The sequence below is a fragment of the Pipra filicauda genome, unplaced genomic scaffold (genome assembly GCF_003945595.2).
Source record: "Pipra filicauda isolate LSUMZ 115617 unplaced genomic scaffold, ASM394559v2 scaffold37_size4185640_pilon, whole genome shotgun sequence".
NCBI classification, from domain to species: Eukaryota; Metazoa; Chordata; class Aves; order Passeriformes; family Pipridae; genus Pipra; species Pipra filicauda.
In genome coordinates, this window is record NW_024104509.1 from 235,771 (window position 1) to 261,113 (window position 25,343).

The 25,343-nt window shown below is 37.0% G+C and overlaps 2 protein-coding genes across 6 annotated transcripts in view; one reads left to right on the forward strand and one right to left on the reverse strand.

Annotated features, from left to right (window-relative positions):
• Nucleotides 1-10,165, reverse strand: part of KIAA0825 (KIAA0825 ortholog) — a 196,342-nt gene extending 186,177 nt beyond the window's left edge. Inside the window, exon 1 of one of the 2 annotated variants that reach the window (XM_039384848.1) lies at nucleotides 10,092-10,165. Coding sequence is in view for 1 of the 2 variants with exons in the window: in XM_039384852.1 (XP_039240786.1) it covers nucleotides 9,568-9,576 (9 nt within the window). In the remaining variant the exon portion in view is untranslated. Of the gene's footprint in view, nucleotides 1-9,567; nucleotides 10,056-10,091 lie in introns of those variants that run through there. The other variant, XM_039384852.1, reaches the window with a different exon arrangement.
• SLF1 (SMC5-SMC6 complex localization factor 1) overlaps nucleotides 9,947-25,343 on the forward strand; it is a 35,206-nt gene continuing 19,809 nt past the window's right edge. The window contains exons 1-8 of one of the 4 annotated variants that reach the window (XM_027728970.2): nucleotides 9,947-10,051; nucleotides 10,809-10,922; nucleotides 11,083-11,158; nucleotides 13,433-13,676; nucleotides 15,800-15,962; nucleotides 18,949-19,080; nucleotides 20,386-20,439; nucleotides 24,815-24,973. In XM_027728970.2, coding sequence (XP_027584771.2) covers nucleotides 10,809-10,922; nucleotides 11,083-11,158; nucleotides 13,433-13,676; nucleotides 15,800-15,962; nucleotides 18,949-19,080; nucleotides 20,386-20,439; nucleotides 24,815-24,973 — 942 coding nt within the window. In that variant the 5' untranslated portion in view covers nucleotides 9,947-10,051. Of the gene's footprint in view, nucleotides 10,052-10,218; nucleotides 10,307-10,436; nucleotides 10,688-10,808; nucleotides 10,923-11,082; nucleotides 11,159-11,196; nucleotides 11,552-13,432; nucleotides 13,677-15,799; nucleotides 15,963-18,948; nucleotides 19,081-20,385; nucleotides 20,440-24,814; nucleotides 24,974-25,343 lie in introns of those variants that run through there. The other 3 variants (XM_027728968.2, XM_027728969.2, XM_027728971.2) reach the window with 3 other exon arrangements.

The window sequence follows — 25,343 nt, forward strand, 5'->3', positions numbered from 1 at the left end:
CAGCCAGGCTAGCCGTCTTCCCTGCTGGCTCGCGCTTCGGTACACTGGGACTTTCAGGTTTATCAAACATAAAATTGAAAGATGAAGAGAAGAGGAAATTATACAGTACAACAGAGTAACATTCTGGCAGCATTTTACATTGCTATTCAGATAACTTGGATTTGATATTGAATTGAATTCTGCAAGAGAGAAGATCAGGCACATCAGAGAGCTGAAGGCTAGCTGACATATTTATTTATAAAAGGAATTATATTACTCAGATTTTTAGGTAAAGATCAATATTTGTACAGGAACTAAAGACTACAGAATGGTCCATAAATAAAGTTAAACTGGTATTTGAAGTACAGCCCATCAGAGCAGCCTTCCAACAGCTAAAACAGATACCAAGTCAAAACCTGATCAAATTTCATCTTAGAATATCGTTGCCTGTGAGAATATTTAAATTCTTATCTTCAGATAAGATAAGATCAGAAAGAATTAAGTACTGCGGTCTTTAAAACCCAAACAATGCAGGAACTGAATCACTAAAAAATAAAGTGAAAAAGGATACTTTTGAGGACTAAACATACACAAGTTATGATTAAATTCCACTAACCACATATTCAACAAAATTCTAAACTACACTGTACACACAGAAACTGAAAACAAAAAAATCAAAGTTTCTTAATCAAGGATTCTTATAAAGGGACCTAAATCTATTCACTCGGAAAAAACAAATAAACAAACAAGCAAATAAACAAAACAAAAAAACCCAGAAATTTTTGCATAGAACACATAATCATACTTCAATATGTCACTACCCTGTGACATATTGACAAATATTTTCTAATGAACTAGCCAGATTAGCAAAGAATTTTTCCAGAAAAATCCTTGAATAGCAGATTATATCATCCTACATACTTCTAGACAGATACATGTACACGTACACATTTTTAACTAGATACTGTCTCAGATTAATGCTTTACTATCTCTTGCAAAGACAAAGTCATTCCAATACAACACTTACTATGAAAATTTAAGAGATGAATGTCTTACTATGAAAAAAACAGTTTATAAGTAATTTAAATATGGAAACATTTCCAAATATAATTCATCAAGGCCTATTTTATGCCCCCAAGGATTGCAGCAAATCAGTATTTGGAAGTAACTCTAAATGTTTAGAATAAAACCCAACAGAATAATTTACTGTAAAAGTTCCATGAGAGACAACATACTGTCAATTTCTAGTCTTCTATGTTTGAATACACAAATTTCCTTCTAAAGGTCCTAGCCAAACCTCAATGTGCCTGATTAGAGCATCCTGTCAACTATGCCAGCTTAGTAGAGTAGCAGAGAGAAAACTCTCGGTCAGGTGCAAGAAATATGACTTTGTGGATTATGTGGATGACTATGTGGATTATGTGGATGACTATGATTATGTTTATTGCTAATACACTATCTAAATATTGTCAATGCAGTATTGACAATAAAGGGTTATAATATCAGCAGGCTCACTTAGAAACATACAGGTTTACCATCTTTGGCCTCACAGAATGCACAACTACACCTCCATGTGTGACTGGATCTTCATGTTTTTATAATCACACATCAAAAAGTGAGTGTTCCCTGCTTTTGGGGCTTGATGTACCTGGTAGGCATCCCTGCTGGGAGGTGTGGGGAGCTGTCTGCAAGTCTGGGAGACTAGTTTGCCCACTCTCCAGCAGGACACCAAAGTCAATCACAGTCATCAGAGCTCCCCCATCTCTGGAATACATCAATTATGTAAGCATCCAGACAGTTCCTCCTGCAATTCCCACCTGCTGTTCTTACCTTAGGACAATTCCCACCAGTGTTCTTATCTTAAGACAAATCATATTGTCTATCAGAGACAATCACAAAGAAGGAGGCGTTTGTGTTGGAGGGGAAAAGGGAGGGGAACCGCACACAAAAACCCGACTATTTTTCATTGGGTCACATTTATATTTCAATCAGCATCTAACATTTACCTCGGAAAATTAACATGATGTATCTCCAAAATGTTGTTACACATATAATTCTCCTAATTAGTTTACCCATTAATCCTCATCCTGCTCTTTTTCCATTTTGTTCTCTCTCCTGCCATACAGTCTTTACATTTCATACATGAAACATATATGTCATTTTTGTTTAAGCCTTCCACCAGCGATACATGGGAAGAGTTACCTGCAGATGGACAAATGTACTGTGGTGTCTCCACTCCCAGAGACACATCTCAAAGGCCATCTCTGCCCAGAATCCCTTTGTGAACTGAATTCAAAATCATTCCACTTACAACACACTTATTACTGAAAAGATTCATATCCTATTTACTGCTGGTACAAGCAACTCTTCCTTCAAAGGCATTTCTTAGGCCCTGTAAAGGGGGTTTCTGTTTACATGCAAGCAACTGGGAAGTAGGACTTAAGGTACCTAAATTCAACTCTGCCAATAAATCTTTTGAAGATGCTGCTGGGAATGGGGAGGCAGGAAAAGGAGAAGAAAAGGACTGGCATCCTTAGAGAGTTTACTCTTATACAGAAGAGCCCATAATGCCTTCCCAGAGAAAGTTTTCATCCTACTAACAGTTGCTGAAGGATTCAGTGTTCCCAGTCAGGGATTTCAGTCCTGCTCTTACTTCAACCCTTTCTGATGATATTTATAAGCAATAATGTTGCTAAACACACAACTCTTCTGTCAATACTGGCATTCCAGATGGGAGAAATCATTGACAGCAAAAACCTTCTACACTAATAAATGTTATTACTTCATTTGGGATAGTGGAAGAAAAGAGGTAGAGTCCTTATCTATGTCATTGCTTCAAAGGAAGCACCCCTTCTGCAAAAGGTCTAGACACTTTTCTGCAATCCTCAGATTTTTGAGGTAGCTGGTATTTGGAGAAACTCAACAATTCTCAAAAAGCTCTTCGGACTACAGACTAGAAAAGGACATTGCTGTCTCTTTACGAGGGGGAACATTTTCCTATAGCATGGAGTGGTATGGGAGGACAACTTATATGTCATATCTGCATATGCCAAAGCCAAGTTGAATCATAGAGTAATGCTTGCAATAACCAAACTCCACTTAACTCAGTCTGCAAGTGTGATGAAAACCAGTCAGTCATTATGCAAAATTTCCTGTTCATCCAAATTAAACAAGGTCCAGTGAGAAAAATTAAAGTTATTGATGTTCAATTTATTTTGTGTGAAAAGCCTATCTGAAGAGGAACCCACTTTCTTATGGCAATAGATTACTACATTAAGAAGAACTATTTTTTATGATTACTCTAACAGTCAATTTTGGATTTATTCTTTGGTAAATGCTGTCTGCTTTTTGAGTCTAGTAGACAGTGATTTCTGGTAAGATTAAAAAAAAAAAAAAAAAAAAACCACACCAATCAAACAACCAAAAAAAACACTAATCACGTTGATTCTGAATGCTTCACTACAAACTTCATGAGACACTGATTGATTACTCAGAGTAAGTTGTCTTTGAGTGGTAGCCTGGAAATCTTAGGGACGGATGACTAAGTGATAAGAATATAATAGTTATTTGCAAGATCTGCTGATAACAGGGGTTCCATCTTAAGGGACAACTAAACAGTTACAAGGAACCTCTACAATACTCTGTTAACTGCTCAACTTAAGAAGTCAACTCTGTTAACTTCTGCTCTGCTCTGGTGAGACTCCACCTGGAGCATTGCCCAGCTCTGGGGCCCCCAACATAGGAAGGGTGTGGACCTGTTGGAACAATTCTAGAGGAGGGTGGCCAAGATGATCACACATCCGTGCTATGGATACATTGGGGCTACTCAGCGTGGAGAAGAGAAGGCTCTGGGGAAATCCTACCATAGCCTTTCAGAACTTAAAAGGGGGCTTACAGAGGGCTGAAATTAGGTGATCTTTAAGGTCTCTCCCAACCCAATCCATTCTATGAACCTCACCTTAAGTAGCAAATTTTTGTCTGACACCTATATGTCACAACTATATATAACTTTCCAGTTACATATTGATAAAATACACATAGGGTAGGGTATTTCGTACTTTCTTGCACTTATTGCACCTTCATTATCTTCCCTATAATAATTTACATCACACTTTCTCCTAAATTCTTTTAACTATTTTTTTCTCCTTCCATCCACAATCATCTATATCTTTTCCCTACCCTCTGTACTGAGCTCAAGTACAGTGAACTACAAAGAAGGTAGAAAGTGTACACGCAACACATTACCGCACTGGTTATACTGATTTGATTTTCTAATGTCTGTGAGCCAGGGTTCATGTTTATCTGCATTATGGGCATCGATCATGCTGTTGGCAGTTGCCTAGTCAGAAATAAAACTGCAGGGAGAGAGGTGTTATTGCAGAGCAAAAACCATTCTAGAATATTCACAGTATATATATTGCTATTTAACAACATACAATTATTAAGAAAAAATTACAGTATCTGCTAGCATTACCTACATTCACCATTTTAACTGCAGTTACTTAGAGAAGAAAAAATAATCAAAAGACAAAGAAAATGCATTTTAAAACACACTCAAAAAATAAGAAATCAGCAGCAAACACAATCTGAACAAGTTCACGGGCATTCTCAAAAAAAAAAAAAAAAAGAAGGTGAAAGGACTTTGATGAATGAAAAATTTCCGATCAGAATGGATCTGCTATGTAGGAAAAAATACTAGAAAGTCAATGTGGGAATTAGGTCAATTAAGTATTCCGGGCAGGTACGGAGGATTTAGAACAGGGTAGAAGAACAGTAATAAGATTAAGAAGGTCCAAGCAGCGAGGGACTAACTCATGTCAGGCAAAGAAAAGAAATTTGAACTTCATGTGAACTTTATGTGGTAGGAAAGTTAAGTATTAAATGCAAAATTAAACCATTCCATTACCTGTATTTTAAAGGAAAGAAACAAACAAAGCCTTAGTCCAAGTCATGAGCGACTGAAAGCACACTAATAAAATACAGGTCACTATGTCATTAACAAGTGAACTAATACACATAAAGTATATAGATTGGCCTCATGTACAGAAAAATTATTGAACAAGTTGCTGAACACTGTGCTCTCTTCATTTGTCCATCAACATTGATTCACTGACCTACATTAATGGAATGTGAGTTGGCAGAAGGGCAGATGAATGCAAGGAGATGAGAAGACACACTGAGCTTTAATAATGATCAGAAAAATAAACATTCTTTGGAACAAAAACAGTTACATGAAAGAAATACAAATTATACATCCTGAAAAGAACATGAAGATGTTTTTAAAAATAAGTACAAAGTTATGATAACTGAGAATTTATATAATCAATAAGGCTTGAAGAAAACCAGCAAATTTCACAATGCTTGTTCCGCCTTTCCTATATTCATGAAATAAACTACATTTATAGAAAGATGAGTATTATTATTATTATTATTATTAAGAAGCTATTCTAGCTTCTGTGGACTTATATTATTTCTAATTCTTGTAATCCCTTACCACTATAGAAGAAAATTGAAATTCCTTCAGTTTCAACAAAGGCAGAGGCAGTGCTTCATACTGAAGACGGACTTATAACGTGGACTTAAAGGGGTACAAAGTTAGACTTTTCTCCACATGAAGGCAGTGTGGAGACACTTCATACTGTTTTAGCTTTTATGACTGATTTTTCAGTATAATTTCAGGGTTGGTTTTTTTCCAAAGCTGTGATTACTAAATGTTTGACCAAAATTTGCCTATGGCATTGTGAGTTTTGTTTTGTCAAATGATACTGTTTTTAAAAGTATACACGTTATGTTTAGACAACAGAAGGAAAAAAGCTCCAATTAATAATTTTATTAACCTTTGAAATTGTAATCAGTCAACTGATAAACTTGTTTACAGGATGGAAAATATTTTAAGCACATAATGCAAAATATCTTACACTAGATAAAAAATCTGACAGATTATATTTCACAATGGAAGAGATGCTTATGCATGGACTATCACTATCACAATTGCTGCAAGTAATTACATAAAATTTTCAACACAGAAAGTCAAAAGTTTTGTGAGGGACAAAAACCAGACACACACACACATACAAAACAAAAAAACCAAACAAACCAACCAAACAAACAAACAAAAAACAACACCAAAAAAAAACCCAAATGCAAAACATTAACTTGCAAAATTAAGGAAAAAGTGGAAGAGGTTTGCAGAAAGAGGCTGTGAGACTAATAGACATGAATCAACAATGATCCCATCAACAGCAGCAGCACCAGTGAGGCCTGGAGAAAGGTAACTGCACATATTATGTGAAGTAAACTAGCTATCTCTGGGAATTGTAAGAAGTGAAATTTCAAGGCAAAAGACATAATGGTAATACAATTATATGTAGAATATATAGGAAGCAAAAACTATAAGGTAGAAAGCTAGAACAGCACAATGAAAATGGAATTTCTCCTTTGTCTCCCTAGGTAATAAAAATTAAGAAAGAAAGTCTGAAAGAGATGGGCACCTGATACACTGTAAGTAAACTCTTTTTGTGAAAGAGTAAAAGGAATATTTATTTCTCTGATCATGGCTTCTTAATGAACTGAGGACATAAGAGCTGTATGGCCATTCTTGCTAGTCCTTAAAATGCAATTAGAAGTTTTAGAAGTGACATACCTTTTGTGTAGCACTGAAAATCACTTCTCCATTTTTATAAAAGATGTCACATGCAGTGTAGAAGAGAATGTGGAGAAGTGAATACCATCTAAAACCCAGAGACAAACTGCTCAAATTCAATGTATAATACTGAGCAATTGAACCATATATTTGACAAACACATTAAAAGAACAAAGGAACATAGAGGTACTAAAAGTACATCAGTTAAAAAGCTTACTCCCTAGAACCTATGCAACATAATATTAAGAGATACTTGGCTACTATAATGAGATCACAACAAAGATGGAAAAGAAGAAAATATTTTAGGCTTTTTATGAAAAAAATAATAGAATCGGAGAGTAAGTGAAATCTAAACTTATCAGACATCCCTAAAATGAAAGTTAAAAAATGTAATTGCTTAAAGATACACTTTAGTAACAATGTATTTTAAAGTGAAATTAGATGTGGAATGCTTGAGGCCTTGGTTATTTTGATTCCACACACTTGTGCCAGAGACAAGGAAAAAATACCTAATTCTTATAGGTAACAAACGGTCATCATTATAGAATCATAGAATATCCTGAGTTTGAAGGGATCTGCAAAGATCATTGAAGTCCAACTCTTAGCCCTGCACAGGACCATCTCCAAGAATCACACCATGTGCCTGAGAGCGTTGTCCAAACACTTCTTGAACTGTGTCAGGCTTGGTGCTGTGACCACTTCCCTGGGGAGCCTGTTCCAGTGCCCAACCACCCTCTGGGAGAAGAACCTTTTCTTAGTGTCTAACCTAAACCTCTCCCGACATAGCTTCACAGTTTTATGCAACTTCTTCACCAGGAATTAGTTTACAGTATTATATGCTGAAGACTCCTCCAGTCCTTAACACTCCAGCCCCGGAGCTGCAGGCTCATGCGCTTAGCCGGGAGTTTTACTTTTGTGTGTGTATATATATATATATACATATATATATAAGGTTCTTTAATACCTCAAGATAGCATTAAGAGAATAACCCATGGACTTGTTCCCAAGAGCTATCTTTATTAATTTAGGGGAGAAAATAAGGGAACTTGGCAAAAAGTTCAAAAGTGTACCACACAAGCTAGACAAAAATGTTCCACCACAATACTGACCCAGCAAATACTATTCCGCAACATGTTAGTCAGAATCCAATCCCTCCACATGGAATCCAATCCTTCCAGCTCCAAGCCACCCAAAACAGCAAGAAAGGAAAAAGGAAGAGAAGCAGAGGAAGCAAGAAGAGACAAGGGGAAAGAGGAAGAGACAGCTACCACTGGAACCCTGTGGAAGACCAGCTCTCGCATGTCCCAATGGCAGGGCCATGACACGAGGCAAATATATGCCTTTGGTTTTATCTGCTCTGGTGTCTATGGCCAACCCCTCCAGACCCACCAGCCACTCTGGGGTTCCAGGCCAGGGTGAGGGGCAGTGTTCTCACTGTCCCTGCCAATCTGAGCTGGGTTACGAGCTCCAGGAGGTGTGGTGTGCTATAGTTTTCCCGGGCTATTGTGTCTGACGGCTACTCCAGAGTTTCCCCATGTGGGTTCCAGGGGCCTGCCATGAGGGATACAACACTACTCCACCTCTGTGAGGTTTGACCCATCCCTTCCCCCTCTACACACACACCACTCCCCCCCAAAGAGGTTCTGACCCAATAATTGCTGGTGTCTAACACAGTCCTGTGGCAAAAAACTAACAGTTTTTGGTTCAGTAATGACTGGTAGCTAGTCCCAGTTAGTAAGAATTAAACTGCTTAAAATAAAATTTAAAAGAATTAAATTAATACCTTTACAGTCTTGACAAACCAATAGTGAAGGTACAAAGATGCAAGAGATACAAAATAGAAAATGCAACTAATCTTCACTGTCAATCAAGAAGCGCAAGCATTAAATGTAGTCATTTAACTCTGAATCTTTAAGATTTTTTTCAGTGTCATTTATATAAATAAACTAATGACAAAGGTTGTTGATGGTCATTTCTTCATGTTTGCATACAGAAATATAACTGCAATGTTAAAGAAACAAAAGATAGGAAAAACTTGAGTAAGCATTCAGTGTACCAGAATACTTCATAAACAGCAACACAGGACTCATGTGAGGCCCGGAAAAACTGTTCTTCTGTTGTGATATTTGGGAAATTCAGATTTAAAATCAAGTGTCCAACCTGCTGTCAAATTTTAGATGTCTACAGTTAGGTGGTTTTGGCTTTTCTTTCCAAAGGAATACATATGGTACCTATGCTTTATAGCAATGGTGAGTTCAATGGTCATTGCACCCATTGATCTAAGCTGCAGTGACAAAAACTCAGCAGTTGTGACAGTTTTGCTTTCAGAAAAGTTTTTTCCTGATTCCATTTGAATCAGGATGTGTGCCTTCTAGTCTCAAGTTATAGAAAAAATGAATAAAAGTGTTCTAAAAAGCTACTTTTATTCACTACAAAGCATTGACAGATTTCTTGTGCACTATCCATTCAGTGCACAGGAATAGTCAAAAATCATCTCTCAAACACAGAAAGGACCAAAATAAAGCGTGGAACACCAAAACAAAATCTGACGAACAATCGCCATCTTGGTATTTCTACATTTCTAAATTCTAAATTGAGTGCTTGAGATACAAGCTGAATATTATTTTGAGCTCTTCGTATTGCTTTGTAATTTTAAAAAAACAAACCCTGACCCTCATAATGAAGAGTCTGCACCCACTTGATCAGTGGGGCAGGAATCCCTTCACTAACGGGGCAGAAATCCCGGTACGTGGTTTGATTATCTGGCTGTAGCAGTATCTGGTCACTTGCCCTGAAGACCAACCATTATGAGGCACGAGGTACTTTGAAAGTTTCTCAGAGATACTGAGAAAATCAGGGTCAGAAATCCCTGGCCCCTTTCCTGACTTTCATAGTCAGTCTGTTCCAGAAGAAACACTTCAGCTTGCATCTACATAGAATTCCACCTGGTTCATCTGTCAGTTTCCTCTACTCTGTGAGGTCTCTTCCGTCATCCAGCACATTTCTATCAGACCGCCTTCCACAATTTTAATTCTGACGAGCAACAGACATGGTGATTTTCAGACTCCGAGGCAGCGCCGACGCGTTTCCCAGTTCGTCCTCCACCACTCGCCCCCAGTCTGTCCCCGCCTCCCCCAGCCCTGGGGGGACCCGCTCCTCTCGGTCTGAGGGCAGACCGCCCCATCCCGCTCCGCGGTGAGGTGCAAAGCCGGGCCCGCAGCGCCGCGCCGCCAGGGCCGCCTCAGAGGGACACCAGCGCCGCCTTCCCGCAGCAGGGGCGGGCACCCACCGGCGCCTCGGCTGCCCGAGGAGCCTGGGAGCTGCGCAGCGCCCGGCCAGGCCGCGGAGGAGAGAAGGCGGCCGCGGGGAACCCCAGAGCTTTGCGGGCGGCCGCAGCGGATCCCAGCCCTGTCCCGCTCGGGTCGCACGGTAAGGGCAGGGGAAGGGCAGCCCCGCCGGAGCCACTTACCGAGCGGCTCCGCGCCGACAGCCCCGGCGACAGCGGAGCGTCCGTGACAACGTCCCGGAACGGCCGCTCCGCCACATCCGGGGGCGGGGCGGGGGAAGGCGGGATCGCGCTGGGGTTTGAACGAGGGGCGCAGCGTCCAGCGGGGACGGGGCCGGGCCGGATCGAGGAGCCGTAGGGCTCCAGCACAGCGCCTGTTCCCCACGCCCATGGCCTGTGTACGTGATCGCCGGGGTGCTCCCCCGCCGCAGCGATGGGGGCTCGCTCCTTAGATCTTGTCCGGGAGCGTCGCCAGCCCGCCGCACCTCGGTGGCGGTTTCGTGAGAGAGGGAGCGGCGGGTTTTCCCCCCGGCGGGCGGTAAAGAACCTCCCCGCACCTGCGGGGTCCGCGCAGCAGCGGAGCAAGGGTTTGAAAGGCGGAGCGTACGGGCATCCCGGTGCAGAGCCAAGATGCCAGACCCGGGGGGCTCGGCCCATTGCAGGCCGCAGTTTGGGCGTCTCAGGACTACCGCGTTACCGCCTTTGAGATATCTTAACAGTGTCAGGCAGTGAGAGCTTAAAATGTGGTATACCGCCTCAGGCAGCTTTCTTTTTTCTCGGTGTGTTTTCCCATTTCAATGGAATAGAAGTAGGAAATGCTAGTCAGACTTTGCAAGCAACTTTTCGTGGTGTATATTTTGTGTGTTAATGTTTCCTTTTCGTTCTTCTTTCTTTCAACAGATGGGAAGTGGCAGCCAGAAACGGATAATCCAAATAACTGGATTTAAAGAAAAAGAGAAAAAGGCCCTGCTCAAATGTCTGCTTAAACTGAACTGTTTTTTTATAGATAGTAAGGTATTGTTCACCAAAGCACAGAAAAGAGGGTTAGAGCAGAAAGTAGAAATGCAAGCCTTAAAAGAAATGACTGTGCTGTAGTTTAGTTGTGTATAAATAGCCAAGGAATTTAAACTGTTTCCAGTGATACAAGTGTGTTATTTTGTTTTTGTTTTGTTAGAAATACAGAAATTGTACACATCTTGTAGCAAAAAAGCTGTGCAAGAGTGAAAAGATCTTAGCTGCCTGTGCTGCTGGTGAGTAAAAGGTTTCCTGTTAAATTTCATAGCATCACAGCTGGGTCTGGAAAGGAGACTTAAAAGGGTTATCCGTTTTCATTTTGTGAGTGAACTGTCTTACAAACACTCATTCTTCTTCCATTAACCTCGATTTTTAATGTAGTATTATGTTCAAGTTATAATTTACTTCTTTTTGTTTAGATTTTTTTCCTAAATTGTATTCCTGCTCTCTCCCTTTGTTGGATCTGCACCTGTTACCAAACAGAAAATGTTGTTGTATATTAGATCCTGCAGTCATAAGCAAATTACATGGACACTTAAAAATGGATTGCTTAAAAGGAGGCAGAGAGAATATGGACACCCATAGTCGGAGTGGATTTTTGATACCAAATTCATATGCAACATTCACTGGTAAAGCTCAGTCTCTAATTTCCTGTTTATGCAGCAAGAAAAAATTCCAGACTTCTGCCATTCTGACACAAGCCTCTGGTCTTTCCTCTTGCTTCCTGTTTAACTGTGGCCTGATGCTGCAGTCCCATACATAAGCAACTCAAATGCTTTTGGAATGAGAATTCTGTATTTTAAGATTTCATTATAGAGTGATTACACTATCTTGTAGTTATGAGATATCACAATGTAGTTATGAGATATCACAATACCAATTTTAACATGATCTGTATTTTCCCTATTTAATACTGTAACAAAGTGGTAAAGCAATTTTTAGAATGGCTAATCTTAAATTAAGAGATAATAGACAGAAATAATTGAACATGTATTTGGATTTAAAGATATATATAAATTTCTTGATTTCATGCTTGTATGCAGGGGTGTATATATATATATATATATATATATATATATATATATATATATATGGATGATTCCTTGTACTAATGTAAAATTCTCATCTCACTCTTATCAAAAAGGAAATAACTAAAAGTTTCCATGAGGGAAACAATATTAAAATGCCTATAAATTTCTTGCATAGCACTTTGTTTTAACAATTCTAAACATTTGAGTTAATGTTTTCTTACTTTTTGGAATTTAAAACATGTGGAGATGTTTTCTTGAACAGAGTGGAAGTGGTATATGTAATGTCCACATGGCAATGCAAAACTCTATCATGCTTCTCTACTTACAAATCTTCCACAATAACATCTAGTAGTTTTTAATCTTGAAGAGGTGCCATTTTTGCATAATCATTGGTCTTACTCTTGATGGCAGAGACAGTGTATTCATTCCTACTGCAAGTAATGAAGAAAGATAATGTTTAAATGCATTTAGAACTCTGTAGGGCTGAACAGTAATACTAAAGGATGCCGGTTGTTGTGCTGACAGAAGTTTTGACATGGAAATTTCAAGTAGAAATGGTTTTAACATGCAGGTTGTGCACAACATACCTTTTCCAGTCGTAAGTCTACTGGTACCTATGCTAGGTTTTGTAAAAGTACCATCTGTGCTCCGGCACTGAGACATTTTGCCAGTCAACCCTGCTGTTCTGTGAAACCAATTAGGTTCTCGCAATTCAAGTCAATTTCTCTTACAGTGTCTTCTGTAGGTAGTGTTTCAATACAAGAGCAGGATACTAACCACTGCTCTTGACCTGAACCTGTAAGAAGAGAGAGACAGAGAAAAGGGGAAGATCGTTACATACTGTATCAAAGGCATACATGCAGAAGATGAAAGAGGAGAGGTGGAGGAGGTGGAGCCAAGGGATGAGAGAAAAGGATGTGAAAAGAAGAAAGGGAAAAGAAAAAAGTCTAAAACTGTGTCCCCCGAATATTGATATTCACTACACTAGCAGTGCAAGTAATTTTGAGAATATATGTGAGAAAGAGCTTACATGCTAAAAGTTTATTTCTTCTTTTAAATCATTGGTAGTAAAATATTTCTTCGTTTTAGTATATTTGTGTAAGTGTCAAATGGTATTAAAAATAAAGTGTTTGCCAAGGTTCTGTGGAATTCACAAGAACAAAATCTGGGAAGCCGAAAAGATGTATTTGGAGATTTTTGAGGAGACAGACAATTATTTTATCTAGGAAGGGTAAAAAGGCACTTCATCGGTAAAAGAAAACAGAATGATCATTTTCAGTGGCATTGTGAGAGTTTTGATTCTAAAGTCTGAAGTGGAGAACTCTTGTAACAGGAAGAAGTTTTTAAAATGGTACTTATAATTTCAGCTTTTATTTGCACAAGAAAGGTTTAAGTTAATTTTATATTAGTTCTTCAGCTGATTGCCATTTGTCTGCACAAAAAAAATCTCTTGTGGTTGACAGTTCATTTGCTTTTTAGGAAAGTGGGTACTAACTAAGGAGTACATAATTAATAGTGCTGAAAGTGGCAGATGGCTTGATGAAACAACGTACGAATGGGGATATGAAATTGAAAAAGACACCCATTATTCACCTCAAATGCAATCTGCACCTAAAAGATGGCGCGAAGAACTGACTTTCTCTAGTGCTCCAGGGGCCTTCCACAGATGGAAAGTTGTCCTTCCTGCTAAGGAAGGTGATAAACGAATGGCATCTATTAGAAGGTAGGAGTATATGTCTTAAAACTTAAGTAATGCACAGTAGAGCACTTATTGTATGGTTGAACATATTTTTGTTCTTCCATCCCAGTTAATTTGACCCATAATAACCTCAACCCTCCAAACTCTGAATTATTTTCATTAATATATTTCCATATTTTTATAATGACTTTAAATCTGTAACATCACTGCTTTTCTTGCTTTCTTTTAGTATAGTGTCAAAAATAATGTCCATTTGTGTATGTTTTTGTCAAGTAAGCTGCTAAGAGAAACTTCTTCATGAGGCAAGAAATATAGACTTACAGTTTTTATGAGTGTTTATTTTGTGTGGGTGTTAGATTCAAATAGTAGCTGGAATAGGACACCTTATTTCACTTGGCTGGTTGACCCGAGACCGTGTCTTAAGCATCTGGGCCACACTGTTACTGACCTGATCGATCTTTTGTGTCACATCTGTGTAACAGCTTCTTGTAGTTCTGAAGATCTAATTTGTGCTTATCAGATGTTTCTGATATGTTGTAAATACATATACTTTGGAAGGGAAGGACAAAAGTATAAATGAAAAGCAGAGGAAAGGGAAACGATTGAAGTGCAAGAATTCTAGGGCTGTGTTTTTCTTTTCCATACTCTTCTTACACATTTGGATTCATTCATTTAAATACCGCACAGAAGTACAAGTAGAGCATATTTAAGTAATATTTATATCTGGTACAGTAAAAGGAACGTCTCCTGACACTGTTTTAGAGCTTTCCATTCAATAAAAAACAGTCCTGCTCTCTCTTGACATCCCAGTTAGTTAGGAATGCTCAGGTCTAGGCATACCACAGATGCACAGGCAAAAAGGGAAGTGCAGTTTGGTGAATCATAGTACAGGGCTGTATGCTACGTCACAGGTACCTGTCTCTTTCTAGTTCATAGAGACAAAGTGAGGTGTAGCTGAAGTTACCATCTTTTGATTTTGCCAACGGAATGCATTCTAAGTGTGCTATGTTCCTGGCTGAGTGGAAGAGTTTATTATGTCCTGCCACGCTTGTGAAAAATGCTGCTTCTTTTTCCATAAAAACTGCTTATGCAGATCTTCACGATAACACTGTTGAAATGGTGTCTTGCACACCCGTCTGTTTGCAATAGAAATAACCTTTTATGGGAACTACATCAGCAAGAGAGGTGAACAAGCAGTTTTGTGGAAGAAGTCTTTTTTTTCCAGGCTGTTTCCCATACACTCAACATGGGAATCCTTTTACTCAGTCAGGAAAAACTGACAGGTGGATGTTTTTTGTCTTCAGCAGATACTCTTTTCAGTCATAAAGGCCACTATAGCTTTGGGGAAAGACCAATTTTTCTCTAATATTTAACAATACGGTGCCTTTTTTCTTCTTTCTATGCTCTTCTTGCTTTTAGTGCCTAGCTGTTGGATGGGTAAGTGTGTGAGATCAGCAGCCTTTTCTTTTTACATACCTGGATTATAAAAAATGAAACATATATCCAGAATGTCACGAAACCTTATTTTTTCCAGCATTTTTTTTTTGTCTGGCATCTTTTCTAAAACATTGGAGTACTTGCAGTAGTACAGCTCTGGAAATTGTCCCTGGGAAAATTCTATGTAATGGTGTCCCAAAGACAAACAAATCTCTATATATGATATTGGACAGCACCAATGCTGTAAATGTTATATGGAAATGTATTATTTGTATTATGAAAATATCATATTACAGTTCAGAAAAGCAGTGTTCATTTTTTGTAAACTGCTTAATTTATAGGAAGATTTAATTGAAAGACTGTATCATTTTGGGGGAGATAATGCAAAAAAGTATAGCTGCTATCATCAAATTTGATATCTGAAAAAGTGCACAGGTAAAGCCTTCTATCAGATAGGTAGGAGGTGTATATTGATTTTAATTAATAGTATTAAATTATGAGGAGAAAGATGTCTTGTTAAGTGGGTTATTTAGTTTTCTGAAGGCCATTAAGTGCCCTTTTATCTTTCTAATAAAGTTTGTGGAGTGCCATACATAAATACATGCCTTATTCAGTTGCACTTACGTGCTTGTAGTTTGTAAACTATATTGTAGCTTTAGGCAGTATTAATATAATGGAGTAAATACATCTTTCCAAATATGTTTCTTTAGAGTTCTTCAAGCTGGAAAGGCAGTCATATGTTCATCTCATGATGCAGTGCACAGTGTAACTCATATATTCATCAATAAAGACGTTTGTCCTATGCGAAACAAAAAATGTCTCTCAGAAGCTCAGTACTACCCTTTGCAATATCTAGGACATTACCTTTTTGAGGTGAGTAAATTATTTTACTGATTACTGTAAACAATGCAGTGTTAATAATAGAGAGGTGTATGATCAGCCTGAAAGTTTTGTAATTTGATTAAAGGTAAGACAACTTTCTGATGCTGAAACTGTGTATCCAAGAGGCATGAAAGCTTATGAATGTATACAAATACCTGAAGGGAGGGTGCAAAGTAGACAGAGCTGGGCTGTGGTGCCCTTTGACAGGACAAGAGGTAATGAGTATAAACAGAAGCACCGGAGGTTCTGTCTGGAATTCAGGAACCACTTGTTACTGTAAGGGTGATGGAACACTGTAATAGGATGCTATCTGGACATGGTCCTGGGCCAGTGCGGAATTCAGCAGAATTTTTTGCTACTATTTCCTTTAAGAGAGATGCCCAATGATTCATAATTGTTTGCTTACCAGGTGCACCGTTCAGAACTTCCTAGTATTTTGATCTGGAGCTACTCAAGGGCCTCAGAATATTCTTTTAGTATGGTAGTTCCTCAGACTCTGGGGTGACTTTATTCAACTGCTAATTGAAAATATTACCTTTGCAAGCAAGTAGAAGCTAAAACTATGTTTATTACTATTTGAAAACCCTTTGGATTCTTCAGATCAAAATACTTTGTGCTCCCTGTAATAAAGCTGTTACAGAAGGGCGAGAAGAAGGTTGGAAGGTCTTAATGTTTACACCCTGAATAAAACACATCAATGTGGGCTCTTACTCTGGTGCTTACTCTCTTAATGAAACTTGTTCAGAGAAACTGTTCTCATTTAAATCTTTCAACTAAGATAGACATTTACATTAACAGATGAATGAGTGTCAGGTTTTTATGGCTACTTCACCTTTTATTGATCTCTATCAAAATCAAGTGTTTCTTGCTATGCACCCTGAACTCCTCCCACATCTGATGACAGCTTTCCATCTTAACCAGTCTGTTAACTTGCACATAACTTTTTTTTCCTGAATTTCATAAAAATAACTCACCTTAGAGGCCAAGAGAACATTGGTTTTCTATTTAAGTGAATCTGAAGAACTGAGAAAACTGCTAAGCCTCCTAGTCTCTTAAAAGGAAAAGAATAAAACATAGTCAAATCACAGCAGTTGTCCAAATGTATTAGGCTTTATCAAAGAACATTATGGACACACTCTTTTCTCTTTGTCCCAGAAGTACTTGGCCTATAATTCATTTGATTTTTCCAGCTTTGTAAATTTGTATTTGTGCTTTTTGACTGCTACTTCTAGCAAATATAAATCCTCTTCCTCCCCTAAACATCCATATATGTGTCCAGATGATGAATTCAGCAAAATAGCATTATTATTTTCTTCTTTTCAGGGGAACTGCACTGTTGTTCAGATATTCTCAGTGTGAATTTTTTTTATCCAAGTCTTTGCTTCATGTTTATATTTCAGTATCTATTCTTATTATCTCAGCCTAGTAACTGCTGTTAAAATACTCTGTGGGATTGTCATTGATGATTTGATTCTGCAAGATGTCATATTTATTGGTTTAGGATATTAGAACACATGCATGATTTTAGGGAGCTAGTCTCAAACAGTGACTTTAATTGCTTTGTTGGATGCATGCTGGAGTTCATAAATTTTTGCCATGATTGTACATAAATTGTTTGAATGTAAGTATTTTTATGAGCATGTTGAAAATAATGTGCTTGAAGTGCCATAAGAAGTAAAGACTAGTTAATGCATCAGAGTTCAGTTATCCCAGGCTCATCAAAAGCTGTTTATACTCTACCAAAAATACTTCATCTTCTAAATGTGCAACCAACTCAGTGTTTGTTTAGAAATACAGTTATGCACATGCCAAATACATTTGTTTTGAACTATACATTTAAGGGAAAATCTGAAAATAGGATGAGATATGTAACTTTTGAAACTTTAGTTTTAAAACTTAGAAGTATAAACTGCTTGGATCTTGTCATTGCATACACTTCTGTGGGTTTTTGCATACTGTTATTTCCCATGTTTCCCATACTTGATTTGTCCATCGGATTTAGGTGTTTGGATCAGTGGGCAAGCTACACCAAGCCTTCCACACCTGCTCACAGTAAAAAATAGCCATCATTGTGTGACCAAGGGAACACTTCATCTATATCTTAACTCATCATGCTGCAAGAGGTGTCTGGTTTTGTAGTTGCATGTGTATTAACTTAAAATAAAAATGGTGTTGTAATCCTAATCTCTATATCTTTGAAGGAAAGCATACATTGACACTCTTACTGAAATGTATTGTTCTTAATCCATGAAGTAAATTTTAAATATTTTTGTAGCTATTTTTTACTAACAAAAATTATCTTGTGGTGTCACTAGGAGTCTTTTCAGAATGAGTTGGAAACCAATTTGAGAAATATTTTCTCATTTTCTGTACTGAAGAAATACCTGGAAATGATAGCTGGACTCAGAGAGTAAATTATTTAAACAAACAAAATTACAAAAAAAAACCAATCAAACAACAACCACCCAAAAAAAGAAAAAAAAAACCCTTTTAAATTTTAAATTACTGTTTTATTTCAGGTTTATAGGCAAGAACTGAAAAGATTTCATTATAGTGGTCTATATAAAATAAATAGACTAATTGCAGAAAAAATGTCTTTAAAAATCCTTACTACATTTTTGACTAGCTAAAAATGGACTTTAGTTTTTTGAAAAGTCCTTGAGAGAGAATCCATTATGGAAACACAGCTCTCGCTTCAGCCCCAGGGATTGTGACTGAGTTAAAAGTCAGTCAGGAAAAATAAATATGGGGAAGGTTACAATGATAGTTCTTATCTACAGCTTCCTACAGCATCAGTGGTTGGTTTCCAAACCCCCCGCTGTTTATCTGGCACATGATGTAGACCCTTAAACAATTGTATAAGCATACATAGGCACAGAAGGGTTTACAATTCAACATATAGATAGACTTAGCACATAAAAGTCGGTTAGACGATTAGCTTTGAAACAAAGAAAGTATTTCTTTTTGCTCTGCACAGAATGAAATACAAAATACTGAAGATATCCAAATGAACTATTTGCTGTCTGCACAAGAAACAGACCAAGTCATGTCTAAAATGCAACTTACTAAAATGAAAAACGCCATTATAAAACATATGTATTTTGCAGTGGTAAGTAACAGTTAATGCTTTCTTAGCATAAAATGGATATTATTGACTATATGTTTCATTATAGTACTGAGCTAATAAAGCAGGTAGTTTAAAACCTTTTGAAATAGTAATATTGCCTTTCAACCTGCAATGTTTAATAATGCTATATTTACTAATCTACCATTAGTTAAATTATAATTTAGTAATGGTAATTGGTTGACATGGCTGTGTAGAAGACAAGGTGAACTACTTGAAATCTGGGTGTAATATATGAGATAAATAGTAGCAAATGTTCAACAAAATTGAGTTACAGTGTTTCTGTGACTTTCCTGTTATTTTTTCAAACCAATCATATTGTAGAACTGGTATTTTGTTGATTTATATGAATGTTTTTTATCATAAGTCAGAAATATAGCTAATGCACTGCTTTGGTTCTATATTGTCACATATCTAATCCTGATAAGAGTGCTACATTAGTAATTAAAACCACTATTTCATATCTAGAAAAAAAACAACTAATTACTCTGAGTTAGGATATATTATCTTGGTAAGTGACAGTGATGCAGATGGTGGTGTGTAAGTACTTTTGTAGGAGCTTGTTTACATGAAGTACTGTACATTCTTAGTAGCAAAAGAATTAGAATTTTTAAGTCCTCAAGGTATGCAATTTTTAAACAGAAAATCAGCAAATAGAACACTCATGCTGCTTAAATCTGTGCAGCTTCAAATGCTACATCTTCTATAGGTGACGTTTTATCAAGGCTATACCCTCCCAGACATTTAAAAAATAAATTTATTGTTGACTTTTCATGTATATTACACATAGCAACTGCACTTGTTCAAATTCTTATATAGTACATATGTACTACACATTATGTAGCAATGTGCAGATGGAGTAATGGTAATCCCAAAGATGGTCTCTCCTAAAGACTGTTTTGTAACATCTTTTGGTAAGGTTGTAACACTAGATGATAACTAAATATAGCAATAATAGTAACATACTCTTGCATCTACTGCCATATCTTTACATTGTAGGTTACCTGCAAGAGGAATCCAAACACTCAGTGTTTAAGGTCTAATCTAGGAACAGTGTCATTTCATAGCAACCACAAAATTGCCATATTTTATTCCTTTTGGGTCACTAACCCTCTATTTTGTAATTTTACCATCCAAATATTAAAAAGACAAATATAAATAGATTGCTATGTTAAATGCTGTGCTTGAATGATGCTTAATAAAAGTTGTTGTTTAGGGAGTTTTATGTAGTATTTATTGAATATGTTGACTGATATCCAGTGTATAGATTGACTTTATCCTGTTTTACAGACTGTTATCCACAGGTTTGCTCAAACAGACCAGCTGAACAAATGCAATCCACAGGTAAGAATTCTGATAAGGAGGGCATGTTGCATATATGGAATTTTGTTATGAAGTTAGGCAAACATACTTTCATTGTAAAATTAGCTATCAAAGAAACATTTTAAAATTTTCTTTTGTTATCCAAAACTCTAATAAAAGTATTGAAGCATTAAAGAGCATCATTGGATGTTGAATGTTGTTTGTTCTTGCAATACTTTCAGTACTGTCCACGTTAATTTAGCCCTTTAATTCTGCTAGTTAAGAGAACTTTACCTATTAATGTAGAAAAAAAAGAAGCAAAGATGCCCTACTGTGATTTAGAGCATCTTAAATTATCCAAGCATGGTATTTATGCAGTGGCAATAAAGTGAAAGTGTACACAACTTTTAGCAGTGCTCACCACAGTTTTTGCTAGTAGGGACAGATTTTAGCCAAAGGTTGTTTCACTGTAGAAAGAAGCAGTAGTTGTTCTTTCAGCACATGCCTGAAGCACCATCATGTGGGTTTCAGGGATAACTGAGGCACAGATTGCAAGTAGAATACTTTGTTTTTCAATTGTTTCATAATTACTTTGATTTAATTTCTTTTTTTGTACTAATAAATTTCTCTTTTTTATTTCCAGTAAGTCAAATATATGCCATAAATCAGGTACTAATCAGCAATAGGTTTTGTTAAGTCTTTGTTATATAGATTTGAAGAAAATAAATTTTGCCTTTTCTATCTCTAATACTAAGAATAAATCTTTAAACATGTTGAAACATTGCTTCTTAGTACTCAAAAAGCATTTTACATAGTAACCATGAGCTAGTAGTAGTGTACTTTTTATGGTAACTTCTATTAGTTAAAAATGGAAACACTTGAAGCATCTATTAGCTTCCTGTATTTCTTGATAGCTGAAAATTCGATATCTTTATGAGCGTTTCTACATAAATAGTTACTGCAAATCTCTTTTTTTTCTGATTTCTTTTTATTGACACAATGAGGAGGGGAGGAGAAAAATACTTTTAAAACATGAGCACTGCAATGCTTTGTCATGGTCCAACACCACCACTGGACAGCAAAATGCTGTGTGCATTTCTGCTCCTGAACAGATTTGCATTGATATTTAACCTTAGTGTTTAGTTTGTTGAAGAATGGGATAAAAAATTTATCTTTCTTGTACACCGGAATTGGTTTTCTGTATTCTTTAGAATAATACATTTTTTTGTTTGGAAATTTTAAGACTAATTGTAGTACTTTTCTTATGCATGACCTATCGCTGTCTTTTACTGCTTTGTGGAATATTCATTGGTAGATTTTGCATCTGATATTGGACTTTTATAGGCAGTATAAAAAGCCATATTTATGGCTTTTATAAACAGCTCCAATAAACATTTCCAATAATACTAATGAAGTAAAATCAAACCTACAGACTAAATTCACATGTTAGAACGACCTACTATATTCCATCATCTCAGTTCGCAACTGCTAGGAAGGCTTAACTCAGCTAAGTGTTCTGTTATCTATCGTCATCCCAAAAATATTTATATCTCTTTTGTCAGCTTTTCTTCCATGTTATGCAAAGTAAAACACAACTTACTGTGTGTGGACCTTAATTTTTCATTTGTTTCTGCTCAAAGTGTTAATGATTGTACCAGCAGTGCTTCACAAGATACTGCTGATTCCTTATTGCATTCCTCAGAATGCAAACCAGTAGAACTTTGTACAGCTTATTGACTATTCAGTCTCTTTGATAGCAGCTGTCTCCTGATACTGAAAAAAATTGTTGCCTCAGTTGTGTACCATCCTTCTTTACCTCTTAGAAATATGCCAAAAGCCAGTTCTCCAGTTCCTCATTGTCTTGAATGCAATGCTAAAGGCCTCACACTGTTTCCAAAACATCTTTGTTTTAGTGTACTTTAAAAATAATGCATCAATGTCGTTGTTTCTTCTAGTACCAGAATTTTCAAGAGATAAAGGTTTCAGTCACAATATAAAAAGCTGCATGCTGGTGCAATCAACCAGATGCAGGCCAGTAGCAGTGTGCTTGTACTTGCACAATATATGGAGTCATCTTTCACATCCAGGCGTCAAAGAAGTTGTTCTTTGATTGTCATTAAACAGTTTATGGTTAACTAACATTACAAAAGTATCAATGCAACCATTATTTCCAAAGGAAATTTTAGTGCAGGTTTTAATGGTGCATATATGAATGAAAACATTGAAGTAAATGTGAGTTGCAAACACCAGATTTACAAAACCTTGATTAAAAGAAAATTGTATAGATAAGCATCTTTATTTATTGTTCATATAATAATGTGTGTATTAGGAATTAGAAATGAAGCATTTACAGAGAAACTAAATATCTAATGTTAAGGTGGAGTTCATTCACTGAGACTTTAGCTGTGATATAACCATAGTTATAATTTCGTTCTGAATCTTTTTCATGTTTGACCAGAGCCCCAAATGTTTTTAGCTTATTACTGGAACGTTTTTGGAAGCTATCTAATAGCAGTATAGTAGGCTTCAAATCCACAACTGGACTCAAAGTCCATGTTAATTTAAAAATGTAACCAGTTTTAAAACAATTGGCAGGGTGTTTAGATTGGATAATAGGAAAATTTCTCCCCCAAAAGCGTTGTCAAGCACTGGAACAGGATGTCCAGGGCAGTAATGGAGTAATCATCCCTGGAGGGATTTAGAAAATGTGTAGATGTGGCACTTGGGAACATGGTTTGCTGGTGGAATTGGTGGTGCTGCATTAATGATTGGGCTCAATGCGTTAGAGTTCTTTCCCAACCTAAACTATGATTCTGTGATTTTATGTCTTGAGTAACTTTATCTAATGTACTTTAAAAGACAGGATTTTTGGCAGAGATCCTAAAGTCTACAAGTTGTCAGGGACTAAAGCAACAATACATTTATGTAACTATTTAATTCCCAGCAGTCCAATCAGTCATCTTAGTCAGATTCTTCAGTTTTCACTCCTTATCCAAGTTCCTTTGAATTTACCAGAGCCTCAGGCTGTGTGGTCAAATGAAAAAGCAGGATTTCAAAAGAGAAGTTATTTGGCATAGGGAAGCTGTGCTTTGATTGGTAATATCTCTGCAACTAATTTGTGTGTCAGCTTTGGCTTGAACCTGGACTAGAGGAAAGGTATAAATAGCAATGTAGCTGAGGTCTTCAATAGCATTATTTGTGGGTTTTGGAAAGCTGAAAGTACAGATGGTAACAGGGAAATTGCAGAGCAGATACAGCATCTCATGAAAGCCATTATATCTGTGTGGGTTCTTTGAAAGCCTGCAAAGTGAAGTGCTTTGCTGTCGTGAGTGGCAGAGAACAAGCAGGAAGCCCTGTGCCATTAAGATCTTCAGAGTTTTGAAATCCACTGGGGTTACTACCTGTGCAATCTGTAGTGTTAGATGCTTCTCTGACGTTCTATATGGGAATAGAAGAACTAGGGAGATAAAACAGTTATATTGTTTATGGTTTTATAATGTGTACACTTAAATTATGTATCTCATGGTTTTACACTTTTCTCAGACTTTCTTAGCTATTCCATGGTACTCACTATCTTACTGCTTCAGCCATATGTTGTGGGATGTACTGTACACTTTTGGAAATACTAAAACTCCTTTTCATACCTTTCCAGAATAAATTATACACAATTTATCGGATGTGTGGACTGTAATTTGTTTTTTAATAGCGTAGTTGCAATCTGATCTAAGAAGAGAAGCACATTCTGAAACCTACTATATTTTCAATGAAAGCCTAGCTCAGGAAGAGGGAAGACCTTTCTAGAACAAAATGATCTAGATTGGACCAGACAATAAGTAATTTTTCTAGTTTAGTTTGTAATCATTCCTGTTTCGTTTTTGTGGTTTAGGAATTATATTCTCCAATTTAGTACACCCACTAAAATCATGTGCCACTTCCTCTCCCTCCTCACCAGCTGGAGACACAAAAGGCAAAGATCATGGGTTGAGATAAGAACAATTTACTGGAAACAGCAATGATGTAAGAAAATGAACAGTAAGAGCAACAATATTAATAACAAAAGGTATAAGAAAAAAGGATTCGTATGGAAAGCCTGCAACAATAAACTACTGGACAGCTCCCCCTGCTGCATTTTCTCAGAACAACCTTCTTCTCAGAAGCAAAAGTCCCTTTCCCCTGCCCCTGGCAGTAACATGAGAATAACTTCCGGAATAACCTCTGTGTCTTAGCCATGCCTGCTCCTGGCTACTGAAAAAATGAAAAAATTACCCTTGTCCTGACCAGAACCAGGACATATATTACCAGCATTTTACTTAAAAATTTCCTGTTGGTTGATGCATTGATGCATTTCCTGTTAGTTAGTTAAGGGGTGTTTTTTATTTAAACTGTTATTTTATTTACAAAGATGTCTCATTTCTAGGTTAAAAGTACTGATTTGTCCAGACACAGTTGGTATATACTTCAAGGATTAGTGGAAGAGCATTTATTTGCTGATGTAATCACAGAACTTGCTGCTGGTCAGAAGTACCGTATACCTCCTGTGCAACTTCTTCATTCTCTTCTAGAATATTTCCTATTGGTGAGAGCTGAAAACTAAAGTATTTTCAAAATTAAAGCAATAAATGGAAGTATTATGATCTTTGCTCCTGACATTGTGTTTAGTAGTTTTTAGTGATGTGTTCTGTCTTCTCTTTGTGTTCATCAATGTGCTTGTGTTACCAAAAAAAAAAAGAATTTAATACTTAAAGACTATTTTTTTTAGTAGTATTTATTTGCAAGCCATATGAATGTAGTGCTCTAAGTATTGTGTAAGGCTTGACCACAAATATTTTTTGTTACATTTAGAAACAGCACTATGCTAGTAGGCCACAGGTAGAGACATCAGTTGAGAAGGTTTGTTCTAACAGTGCATTCAGCTGGAATATCACTCTAAAGCAAGTTCTTTTTCC